Here is a 13,433-nt window from a genome sequence, read left to right on the forward strand (position 1 = left end):
CGAAACATAGTCACTATTGAAGACAGTTATTTGGCATACAGGAAGATCCTACAAGCAGCAGTGAGCCAATTGACCAAATGATCTGTTTGAATACTGTTTGAGGGATAAATATTAGCCAGGACACTAGGTGAAGTCCTCTGCTGTTTCAATAGTGCTGATCTTTTACATACATCTGAAATGGCAGACAGGTGTTTAGTATCTCATCTGAAAAGCAGCATCTCCACTACTGCAGCACTCCCTCAGTACTCTTGGACTCTGAAGTGTGGGCCAAGTTTATGTGCATAAGCTTCTAAAGTGGACTAGAGCGCATGACCATCTGATACAGAGGTGAGAGTACCATCACTGAGCCAAAGCTGATATCTCACATAAAGCCTTTGAGGCTGTCAAAATTAACACTTGGGCTATAGAAGTCTGCTCATGGAAAATATTTTGAATCTTAAAATATGGTAAGCTTTATTTGCCCTGCTTTGCCATCGCCAAGTTTATGCTGTCCTAGACACAAGAGTTTTTATAATTCATAAGCAGCAGTTCACTTTTTTCGATGGTACCATATGCAATTGCATTGCAAAACAAATCCTTCTAATGATAAATGAGTCTCGGTTCTTGCTACTAAACACAAATATATAAAAACCACTTATCATCTAGTCTTCTGGCTACTATTATGGTGTTCTGCTGCCTAGTCACTATATAGTTATGAAGATTGCAATCCAGCTGTCATGCATAGGTCACAGAGTTATAATGCAGCTTTGACATTGGAGTTTTTGAAGAAATCTTAAATATTAAAGATGATGTACTGCATTGTACAAGCTACAGCGAATGTGGTAATTAGTGCACACTAATTTTGCAATTCTACAATCTTTCTAGTATGTTAATAAATTGGCATTGGAGCTTCATTTAACCTGTTGTTGCCATTTTAGGTGACACGGAGATTTGTTTCGAAACTAGTTTGGTTGGAACTAACATTTTTGGCAGCATTTTTGAGTCTTCAGAGTTTAGTGTCCAAGCTGGGCTCTTTTTTTCTGCTGCAAACCATCTTGAACCCCTCTCCCCTTTTGCCTTGAACAGTATGCAAGGAGCTCACTTTTTTGTCATTAAGCTCAAGCCCATCTGATCAGCTGTAATTGCCGCATTCCTCCCTCCCACTCGCCAAACTTCCTCTCATGATACCTGCTGCCCTATCCCAGAATTCACATCTTTGTCCAGTTTCTCTCTTATCTCCCCTCATGCCCTCTACAAGCTCATCTGCAGCAAACTTTCGTCCTGCTCCCTCTGCCCTATTCCCACCAAGCTGTTGACCACCTAACTATTCTGCCATTCCCTGGTTCCCCATTATTATTTCCCCAGCCTCATTCCCTAAGGGGGCTATGCTCACTTTAGCCTCTTGCTTCCTTTTTATATATTTAAAGAAGCTTACTGTCTGTTTTTATATTACTTGCTAGTTTACTCTCAAAGTTTACTTTCTCCCCCTTAATTTTTTTGGTCATCTTTTATTGGTTTTTAAAACATCCCAATCCTCTGGCTTACCACTAACTTTTGCCACATTGTATGTTATTTCTTTCAATTTGATACTCTCCTTAACTTCCTTGGTTAACCATGGTTGGTTTATCCCCTTCCTTGAATCCTTCTTTCTTACTGGGATATATCTTTGTTGCAAGTCATGAACTATTCTCTGAAATGTCTGCCATTGTTCATCAACGGTCTTTTCTGCTAAACTCCTTTCCCAGTCCACTGCAACCAACTCTGCCCTCATTCCTTTGTAATTGCCCTTATTTAAGTTTAGTGTAGATGTTTCCGACCCAAGTTTCTCACTCTCAAAGTGAATGCTAAATTCTACCGTTGTGGTCACTGTTTCCTAGGGGATCTTTTACATTGAGATCATATATTAAACCTGCCTCATTACCCATTACCAGATCCAAAATAGCCTAATCCCTGGTTGGATTCGCAACATTTTGTTCTCAGAAACTGTCCCAAATTCAATGAATTCTTGCTCGTGACTACCTCTGCCAATTTGATTTTCTTAATCTACATGAAGATTAAAGTAACCCATGATTAATGTTTTTACATGCCCTCAAGATCTCCTGATTTATTCTCTGTCCCACAGTATAGCTGCTGTTAGGGGGCCTATAGACTACTCCCACCAGTGTCCTCTTCCCCTTGTTATTTATTATCTCCACCTATTTGGATTCTACATCTTCCGATCCCAGATCATTTCTTGCTATCGTACTTATTCCATCTCGTACTAACAAATCTACCCCACCACCTTTTCCTTTCTGCCTGTCTTTTCGAAAAGTCACATACCTCTGAATATTTAGTTCCCATCTTTGATCTCCTTGTAACCATGTGGCCGCAATGGCTATAAGATCATACCCATTAACCTCTATATTTGTGCCATTAATTTATTTATTTTGTTCTGCATACTACATGCATTTAAGTAAAGAGCCATTAATTTTGCCTTTTTACCATTTTTTCCCCATTTGACCCTATTTGCTGCTGTTTTGTTGTGTTTGTACACTCCGTCCCTTCCTGTCTCACTCTGGGTAACAGTACCTAAATAGCTGCTCTGCAATGCTGCCATATCCTTTTGCTTTGTTAGCTTACGTATTCCTTCTCCAGAACACCCCCTTTCCACCTAGCTACATGTCCGACTACAGATTTGTGTCATCACTAAAACTGCCTGTTTCCACCTCTGTAACATTACCCATTCCAGCTCATCGGCTGCTGAAATCCTCATTTATGCCTTTGTTACCTCTAGACTTGACTATCCTAATGTACAGCTGACTGGTCTAGCCTCCATACACTTGAAGTCATCAAAACTTGGCTGCCCATGTCTTAACTTGCACCAAGTCCCATTCGCCTATCACCCCTGTGCATGCTGATTGGTGGCTATTCAAGCAACATTTTGATTTTAAAATTCCTGTCCTTGCTTTAAAACCCCTCCATGTCCTAATTCCTCTCTACCTCTGTAATCTTCTCCAGCCCCACAAACTTCTGTGCTTCTCTAATTCTGTAGTTTTGAGTTTCCCTGATTTTAATCACTCCACCATTGGTGCCCATGCCTTCAGCTACTTAGGCCCTAAATTCTGGAATTCTCTCCATACATGTCTCTCCTGCTCACTCTTCTTTTATGATGCTCCTTAAGACCTACCTCTTTGACCAAGCTGTTGGCCATCTGCCCTAAAATCTGTGGATGTGGATTGCTGTAATATTTGTGTTTTTAATGCTCCTATGAAGTGCCTTGGAATTTTTCATTACTTTAAAGGTGCTACACAAAGATAAGTTGTTGTTGTCATTCTTTTACTTAAAAAAATTGCATTTTGGAGTTCTAATTATAAAGAAATTAGCTATAGTAAGAAAATCAGTTGGCTTTCCAGTTGGGATTCCTTAGATTGACGCATACTATCTAATGGTCTATTCAAAAACTTATGAAGCTCAACCACAGATAGCAGTCAAGTCCAGCAGTTATGGTTTCAACTCCATGGGCGGAATCTTGTTGAGGTGTCGGGGTATCGCTTGCCGGCTGGAGAGCCGACGAGAGACCCATGCTGCCTCTTTTCGGGAAGGTCCACTGAACCACAAGCCAATCAGGCAGTGGTGATGGCAGTGGCGGGCCTTTCCCTCACATCAAGGCCCCAGGAGTGGAAGCCTCGCCTACCAAGAGCTGCCAGTCAATTAGAGGCCGGCAGCTCTTGTGCTCAGCAGTGCCACAGGGAAGGCAATGGCTGTTGCAGGAAAAACACCTACCAGAGTCCCACGATTGCGGAACGACCCAGGCCACGGGTAAGTAATATGGAGGGTTTGGTGGGGGGGGTGGGTGGTTTCACAGAGTCGGAGGGTAGGGAGGGGTGTTGTGGGATCAGCAGCAAGGGCAGGCGTATGGTTCTCACTGGGTTCCCCCGCTGACTGCCTTGGATCAAGAGACCCTCCCATCACCACTCCACAGAGGTGACAAGCTGTCCACAGTTATATTTATTGTGCATGCCACATGTGGAGAGGCCCACCCACCAATGGGTTAATATCAGTGGCGCTGGGATGAGGCCCTTAAATGGTCATTGATTAGCCACTTAAGGGCCTCAATAGGCAGTGGGGCGAGAAGGTCGACCATGGGCCTTCCCATCAGAGCTTAATTCTGGCGGAGGCGGGAAGGCAGCAGGGTTCTGGTCCTCCACCATCCCGCCTAATTACATGTCCTTCCCACCTCCAAGCTCACCACCAATGAGCAAAATATTCTACCCCAATTTTCTGAAAGAAATCTTAAGGCTGTTGTATTTCAATTTGAAATAGCAGGTCTATTATCTCCTATTCTTTTGATCGTGGTTGATGTTTATGTCTGTTTGTGAGTCACAGATGCATAATACTTCAGGCCGAAATGCAAATATTGACCCAAGAAAAATGGCTGGTCTTATAATGTCTATTCTGTCATGCATTTAGTACAATTGATTTATTTTTTGGACTCCGAGGCTGTTAATAGTGCAACACATTTTCATAGTCAAATATATTTATTTTTTGTCCATAATTTGCTTTTATCTTTAGAAAGACATGCCCCTGCATTGATGAGAATGGTCTAAAGTTCTTAGAGCTAGAAACTGTGCTTATTGAAATTAATTGCTTAATTCATATTTTTCCTTAATTATTTGTCAACAGGAAGACATGAATCTGAATGAGGATCGTAAGGTTCCACTCCGAGGAAAGGATTTGACGACAAAGAGAGAAATGGTGGTTCAATACATCTCTGCAACTGCCAAATCTGTAAGGTTCTTTTAAAATAAAATTACCATTTTTAAGACAGCATAGTAAATGCCATTTCTCAGACAGTCAGATATAATAAGCTTAGAATGATCTGCTTTTGGCTTTTGCTAAGCTGTAATCCATGATTGCTGCCTAAATGTTCCCTTTTTCATTGCTTAAAGCGGCTGTTTAATAATGTGGTTTTAAAATGCCTTCTACTGTGGATAAATTGTTCATGAGAATTTGGCACACATCACACAAAATACTCTAATCTGAAACATGATGCTTTTATTACTATAAACTATTAGTACTTTCTGCATCTACTGCCCTGGGGTAATCCATGTGATTTTAAAATCTTGGGTGATATGTTCTGTGCCAGGAGTAGACTCTGTAGGCCAATTACAGTTGTTCACCCTTCAACATATGCAAAATGGAATTTCACTTGGCCATTAATTTTAGTTATTTTTAAGGGTTAATAGAAGAGCTAATATTGGTTGTTCAAAACAAGTCATTGAGAGAATTGGATGCAAATTTTTCACACAAAATGTTCCTATTATTGAAAATGTCTGCTTATTAACCTGTATGACTGAGTTTATTGTTCCTAAGCTCATCACCTGTGATGTAATTTTAGTAGTTTGAATTGAGCAATGCAAAAGTCATGAAGCATAATGCAATATTATTAAGTTACCGCTATCTGAAAACAAAATTGAATACTACCTGGACATCACCTGCTTAGAATCTTTAAAGAAATATTTTTGAAACAAGCAGAGCTGCAGTTCAAAAATTTTCCTGAACATGGTCAAGTAATATTGCTGGAGCATAAAAAAAACTTTTTAAATTTGTCCTTGATATCAGAGGGCAGAAATATGTTTCAAGTGATAACAGAAATTGCTGTAAGCATGAAGTCATGCCATACATGAGGTTTTACTTTGATTTTCTGATTTTATTTTTTCTTTGTTTATTTTTCTGGAGCTGGGTACCCAGATATGCCTCAGAAGCTGCTGCTTATAATGAAGTAAATACTTGATATAATTTTTTCTTGAAATAACCTAAAACATTGGTGGGAGTACAGGGAGCCCGATGGTGATTTAATAAACTGAAATTCATCCATTTTATTTTTTATATTATGGATATCTATTTCAATCGACATATGAGAAATGAATGAATATTGTAGTTTTTTGATCTGTTAGTAAATACACGCAATTTTCTCTAACAGTTGTACATATTAACAACACTTTACTTCAAAAATACTTCAATTATTACAAAAGCATTCCTGGGATTTTTTGATTTCAGGGGTTATGCTACTTCAATCACTATTTGTTTAAAATGCTTATGACATAATTGATGAACAGGATTTGCAAAAATTTTGCACATACAGAAAAGCCATATATAAGAGCATCTCCTTGATGAAACACAAGCAGACAAATACACAACAAAAATTCAAAATTAAGACACTATGCAGGCTGAAGGCTATTGTAGTAGGGCAGATGTAACCATGCTCCTCTACAGAATTTTTAAAAACTACCCGTGATTCAGAATTAAATTGGAAAGTTCTGTTTCAGTTGAATCTGACTCGTGCTTCAGCTGCTCGTTGGTATCACTTTTGATCTTTTCTCAGCTGGCTATCTTATGAATTCAAAATTGATGCTTCTGTCTAAAATGTTGCAAATTATTCCTTACCTGTGGTGCATATTGTCAATCACAGGCCTGGACTATTTGTTTATTGCCATGCAGTTTGTCAGATTAACCATTTGCCTTTGTCAAGGTAACGCTTTTGGAATATTTTGGGAATCTCTTTGTGGTCAAACATGTCCTTGCAGAGGCAAATTGTTAGCTTCTAGTTTCCAAAATATTGCAGATTCTTGCAGATGGCTGTTGGTTGAGCATATGTTCTTTGGAATGGGTGGTGGTTGTATATATGGAAGAAGACCTAAGCTGTTTGTGCATTTTACACTGGTGCTATACAAGTATGACAGGATAATTCAAGGTTATGATATATTCAATATTAAGGTTTTGATTTGCTTTTAAAAATGCTCTATGCGATTCAAAAATTAATTCCTTTGAGCTAACAGTCATGTCTGAAGAATTGTTAATTAAAATGAAGCAGTATGAAATAGAGAACTATACTGAAGTTATAGTTAAAATAAAAAGCTAGAGATTTTTTTTTGAAGCAGAAGATTATGTGAGGTTTTCTTTCAGCCTCTGGGTATCCAACCAGTCAAACAATGCATTGTGACATTCTACAAGGTGATCAGTTCTTTCCTGAAAGGCATCAACATGCTTACTGAAGCTTGGATTTGACACTTAGAAAGTTGGAGCAGTAAGATGTCATAAACTGTACAACTTCAGTTCCAATCACAGATGTAGTATTTGAACATTAATACCTAATTAAAATATATGCTGACATTAAGTTTAAAGCTGCTCAAACTGACGATTTCAGCTTAAAAGATCAGAATTTGCTTCGTGTCAGAACCAAAACATGTGATAGAAGTTTTAGAGATGCAAGTCTAGAACATATTTTTATGCACTTTATTTAAGTAGAAGTGTAAGTTATAGGTGAGAATGATTTGTTAAAGCACGATTTGTTTTGTTAGCTCCATCAATGCATATTCTCTTCCTTACTTGTTAAATAACCCTCAGATTATTTTCTTAAACATGAGGTATTCTCATTTCATTGCTAAAGATAGGAAAATCCAGCTGTACCTAACCTCGGTTGCCATTGTATGTTTGTAGAATTCTCAAAAGTTAATTAACCGTCATGTTCATTAATTTGACAAAACATAGATTTGTGAAGGCCTTCATGTTTTCACAATGCCTATACAGATATTATCCTCCGTTTTTTCTTTTCTTACCTTTTTTTCTATATGCTTTTGATTTCTGAGCTGAGTATAGTTTTGATTATTGGAGCAAACCACTATCTTAGTTGTGTTAACATGCTGAATGTCCCTTTGGTGAGCAATGAAACCACCTACATTTAGGTTAACTTTACGCTGCTATCTTGTGCCTGTCCAGCACCTAGACCCACTCTTTGAAAAGCTGTGTTGTCATCCAAGTATGTTTGTTTCTTTTGTATCTCATTGGGCACATGCTTACATTATTGAAACATCCTGGATTTCAGTACACATTAGCGACCTTTTCTTGCATGCTAACAATATAAGGTGCTATTTTATTTTTCCCTGAACATTACATTTTTATGTCCCTTTTGAGTTTAAGTTTTCTGTTTGGCAGGAGTTTGTACAGCATACCAAATTCCTCTGAATTTTGAAGTTTAAAAAATATCACACAGCTTGCCTGGATAAAAATGCAACAATGCAGAAAGCTTGGTATATTAAACTTCTGATTTCTGTGCCGGATATATCCTTGTCACTGATTGTTTAAAACACTACTGCATTTTTTCAGTAAACCCAAGCAATTGGGTAAATTGCCTTGGATTTTCCATGAGTAGAGCATACTGACAGAATGATTATTTGTTCTCGTTTGGGTAAAACACTTTATTGTTGCTTTTATTTGTAGATGCTAAGTTAAACTAACTCAAGTCCAGAGCAAAAAACAGCATGAATTAGGATTCCTGGAGCTAAAATTGGTTTGGGTGCTATCAGTCATACGCTCATAATAACCCTGTTTTCTGCCACATTCATCAAGAATTAGCATGCCACACTGTGGTGTGGCACAAAACAAGTGATCAGCCCTCCATTGGCTTTGCTGTAAGATGATGAACAGGCAGTGTGGTCAGAAAAAAATCTGTGCTTTGCATTTACATTCAACAGTTTGATGGCAAAGACTGGGGGTGCACCATAACACTAATTATATTGAGATTTTCGATATATCAAATTTGAAATTCGACTTGTGTAGCTCTGATTTCCAGTTATTCTAAGGAGGCAGAATGGGAGTAACTGGTTACTCTGAAATCATTGGCTGAATTATATAAACTGTATGGTCTAATCTGAATTGTTCAAAATTGTTTTGTCCAAAATTTGGAATTAACCATGTAAAAAGCACAGACAGCTAAGTGGGGATTTTATGCTAAAAAATATTTGCATTATCAAATAATTTAAAATATGTGAACTTTGAATTAAGAGAATATTCTATATCAGTTTGAAAACCAAAGGACAGTGCAGTAAAACAAAATATACAATTGTATGCTGAGGAACAATGTTATATTTTGACTTGATATGTAAAACAGATCTGTATTGCCCTTTCACCATTTAGAATGTTTAATACAATTTAGCAGGTTTTGCAGTAAAAGGTCACAAAGCTGTCAGCAGACTTTAACATTTTTAAATGTATGGATTTTTTAAGTGTTTGTTATTGAGAGCAGTGCAGTTAATAGCATGTTGAGAAATGCTGCGGTTCATTGCATTGTACAAAGTAATTAATATTTTTCATTTAATTTCACTGTACATTTACTCTCCACTCATGATCAAGTGGAGTTTTAATGCAGTCTTATAATCTTTTAGTTTTCTGAAATAATACATTAGGAAAGTATGATCCTGGGCTGTGTGACTTCACCTGTGTTAGGATCCCAGTGGGAACCAACAAACCAAAAGAGGCAAATTTACCGAATGACCCCAGTGAGAAAAGCAATGGACAAGATTTCACTTTTAAAACTTTTAGTTTAACAATAAAACCAAAATTAATGTAAATTAAATATGAATTAGTAGGCAAATTGTGGTCAATACAAACTAACTTGCACATTAAGTAGCAGATACAACAAAGATAGATCTCGTGGTTTGCATGGGCAGTCCAGTTAACATGTACGGCACTAATTTCAGTCACAAAACCTGTCGAAGCCCTGAACTTCCTCAGGTAGAATTCCAGCTTCTTTGCTTTGAGGATGCAGTCGTTGATCCTCATTTGACAGCAACTCCCAACCAACCCAAGTTCCATGGGCTTGGTCTTCACCAAAATGGCACACTTCTGCAGAACCTTCTCAGCTCTGCTGCAAACATTCTTGATGATGCGGATTCACCAGAATCACCTTTATCTGAACCCTCAGCAACACTGCTGCACATGGTATGGCCGGCTCTGGTCAACCGATTCCCTTAAACTGAAGCAGCAACAGTAACTTTATTTTTCCTTTGCATCTGCTCTTGGATCCAGCCTTCCTGTTCAACTTTTTCAACTGCGCCACAACCTCATCTCCCTCCACAGAACCTGGTCATGTGGGCCATTTTTTTGGGCTGGTTGGGGTCACGTGGGCCTGCTTTACATGATCACCTGTTCCCCCAAACACACTGTTCACCCCGTGGGAACGCGCCTCCAACTATGGCTAGGCAAGTGCCTTGGTACAGGGGCCGTACAGGTAATGTGCTTCTACCTCTGTTGAAGTTTTGGCCACTCGCGCCCCCCCCCAATGATGTGCTCCTTTTGCCTCCAGCCAGTTGGCTCTTGCTGCCTCCATCACAACTGCAACTTAATTATGGTGGAGTAATAGATGAAGATCTCGCAGTGTGCTTTCACTTTGGAGCGTTACACCGTCATGATGCTCTATGTACCGGTCTATCTGAATCTAATTGTTAGGACTGATGGTACAATCTAATTATTAGGACTGATGGTACATACTGACAGGTGCCTAGCCATATGGTACCTGTACCCACTGGGTGCTGTATCCTTTAACTGTAGCCTTTTCTGCTTAAAGGTAAATTTGCAAATGATGGAAAATAGACCTCTCAGTACCATATAATGAAATAATGTTGCTAATGCCCATTTTAACTAGTTCCTTATCCAGCCCATTATCTCCCTGCCAATCCCATAAGACTCAACCTTTATTACAACTTTGCTTATCTAGACTTTCAAAAAGCCTTTTCCAATGTTAACTCAGCTACCATTAACCACTAATTTCGTAACTTATTCAAAAATATTAAACCAAGTTGTTGAGATAGGACCATTTTTTACAGAACCCAGGGTCATATTCCTGAGTAACCAATTCACTTACTATTCATCCCTTTTACCAGCTTACCTCATACTGAAACTAAATAACTAAATTAATGGGCAGATAAGGTAAGAATTAAGAGCAGGAGTAAGCCACTTGGCCTCTCAAGCCTATACGCCAGTCAATAAGATCATGGCTAATGTGATTGTGGCCTCAACTCCACTTTCCTGTCAGCCCCCATAACCCTTGACTCCTTGATATTTCAAAAGTCTGCCTAACTAAGCCTTGAATATATTCAATGACCCAACCTCCAATGCTCTGTGGGGTAGACAGTTCCAAAGATTAACGACTCTCCAAGAGAAGAAATTTCTCCTCATCCATGTCTTAAATGGGTGACCCCTTATTCTGAAATTGTGCCTTCTAGTTCTAGATTCCCTCACAAAGTTAAACATCCTCTTGGCATCGACCTTGTAAAGACCCCTCAGAATATTGTGTTTCAATGAGATCACTGCTCAGTCTTCTAAAATCCAGTGAGGATAGGCTCAACTTTTCCTCATAAGGCAACGCTTTTTCATCCCAAGAATCCACCGAGTGAACCTTCCCTGAACTGGCTCCAATGAATATATAGCCCCTCCTTAAGGAGACCAAAACTGTACGCAGCACTATAGGTATGGTCTCTGCAGTTGTACCAAGGCTTCCCAACTTTTATATTCCATGCCCCTTGCAATAAAAGACCAACATTCTATTTGCCTTTCTAATCACTTGCTATATCTTCATACTAACTAATGAATCTGGTCTGAGGACACCCAGATCCCTCTGTGCCACATCGTACTGAAGTCTTTCTCCATTTAAATAATATTCAGCTTTTCTATTCTAGCTACCAAAGTGGGCAGCCTCTCATTTTCCCATGTTAAACCTTATTTACCAAATCTTTGCCCCCTCAATATCTCTATATCAGTTTGCAAACTCTTTTTGTCCTCCCCACAACTTGTGTACCTACCTATCTTTGTATTGTCAGCAAATTTGGCTACAATATACTTGGTCCCTTCATCCATGTCATTAATATAGATTGATCTTCGCAGCATTTGCCTGCCTTTTCTTTGAATTTGATACCATCCTTGGCTTCCTTATTCATCCACGCATTATGCATCCTTCTTGTAGGGTCTTTCTTTCTCATTAGAATATATCTTTGTTGAGAGTTATGAAATATCTCCTAAAGTATTTGTCACTGCTTCTCTACTGTCTTACCTTTTAACCTATTTTTGCAGTCAACTTCAGCCAACTCTTCATAACAAAGTCAGCACATCCACAAACATTCACTCCCTCCACCACGAACGCACAGTAGCAGCAGCATGTACCATCTACAAGGTGCACTGCAGGAATTCACCAAGGCTCCTTACACAGCACCTTCCAAACCCACGACCACTAACTTCTAGAAGGGCAAGGGCAGCAGATGGATGGGCATACCACCACCTGGAAGTTCCGTTCCAAGTCATGCACCATCCTGACTTGGAAATATATCGCCACTCCTTCCCTATCACTGGGTCAAAATCCTGGAACTCCCACCCTAACAGCAGTGTGTGTGTACCTACACTACATGGACTGCAGCAGTTCAAGAAAGCAACTCACCACCACCCTCTCAAGGGCAACTAGAGATTGGCAATAAATGCTGGCCCAGCCAGTGAAGCCCACATCCCGTGAATGAATAAAAAAAATGAAATCTCTTTCCAGGTCCATGGGGTGATCCAAGATCTCTGAGCTATTAAAAATATGATTGCAATATACAGTGTTTCATTCCGTATTACAAGATATTGATGCTGCTAGGTACTCAGCCAAGTTTGTTGATCATTTTCAGGTAGCAAGTACAATTTCACACAATTCATATAATCTGCCTGCTGCAGCTACACCTGCCCTTGACTGCATCGGTAGGGGTGACCACTGCACAGTGTTTGTGGAGACGAAGTCCTGACTTCACATTGAGGATACCCTCCATTGTGTTGTGTGGCACTACCACTGTGCTCAATGGGATAGATTTTGAACAGATCTAGCAACTCAATACTGGATAACCATGAAGCACTGTGAGTCATCAGCAGCAGCAGAATTGTACTCAACCACAATCTGTAAACTCATGGCCCAGCATATCCTCCACTCTACCATTACCACCAAGCCAGGGGATCATCCCGGGTTAAATGAAGAGTGCAGGAGGGCTTGCCAGGAGCAGCACCTAAAAATGAGGTGTCAACCTGGTGAAGCTACAATACAGAACTACTTGCTTGCCAATTAGCATAAGCAACAAACGATAGATGGAGCTAAGCGATTCCACAACCAATGGATCAGATCTAAGCTCTGCAATCCTGCCACTTTCAGTTGTGAATGGTGGACAATTAAACAACTCACTGGAGGAGGAAGCTCCACAAATATCCCCAACCTCAATGATGGAGGAGCCAAGCACATCAGTGCAAAAAATAAGGCTGAAGCATTTGCTACAATCTTCAGCCAGAAGTGTCGAGTGGATGGTTAATCTCAGCCTCCTCCGGCATCACAGATGCCAGTCTTCAGCTAATTCAATACACTCCACGTGATATCAAGAAATGGTTGAAGGCACTGGATAGTGCAAAGTCTATGGGTCCTGACAATATTCTGGCAATAGTACTGAAGACTTTGCTCCAGAGCTTGATGTGTCCCTAGCTAAGTTGTTCCTGTACAGCTACAACACTGGCATCTACCTGGCAATATGGGAAATTGCCCAGGTTGTCCAGTACACATCTAACCCAGTCAATTACCGTCCCATTAGTCTACTCTTGATCATCAGTAAAGCGATGGGAAGGGTAATCTA

The 13,433-nt window shown here is 39.6% G+C and overlaps 1 protein-coding gene across 7 annotated transcripts in view; it reads left to right on the plus strand.

The window, feature by feature from the left end:
- Nucleotides 1–13,433, plus strand: part of diaph2 (diaphanous-related formin 2) — an 855,920-nt gene that overhangs the window by 111,711 nt on the left and 730,776 nt on the right. For all 7 annotated transcript variants that reach the window (XM_078547238.1, XM_078547236.1, XM_078547234.1 and 4 more), the window contains one exon: nucleotides 4,642–4,746. In XM_078547238.1, the coding sequence (XP_078403364.1) occupies nucleotides 4,642–4,746 (105 nt within the window). The remainder of the gene's footprint in view (nucleotides 1–4,641; nucleotides 4,747–13,433) is intronic.

This window comes from Cetorhinus maximus, chromosome 8, assembly GCF_964194155.1.
Source record: "Cetorhinus maximus chromosome 8, sCetMax3.hap1.1, whole genome shotgun sequence".
Lineage (NCBI taxonomy): Eukaryota > Metazoa > Chordata > Chondrichthyes > Lamniformes > Cetorhinidae > Cetorhinus > Cetorhinus maximus.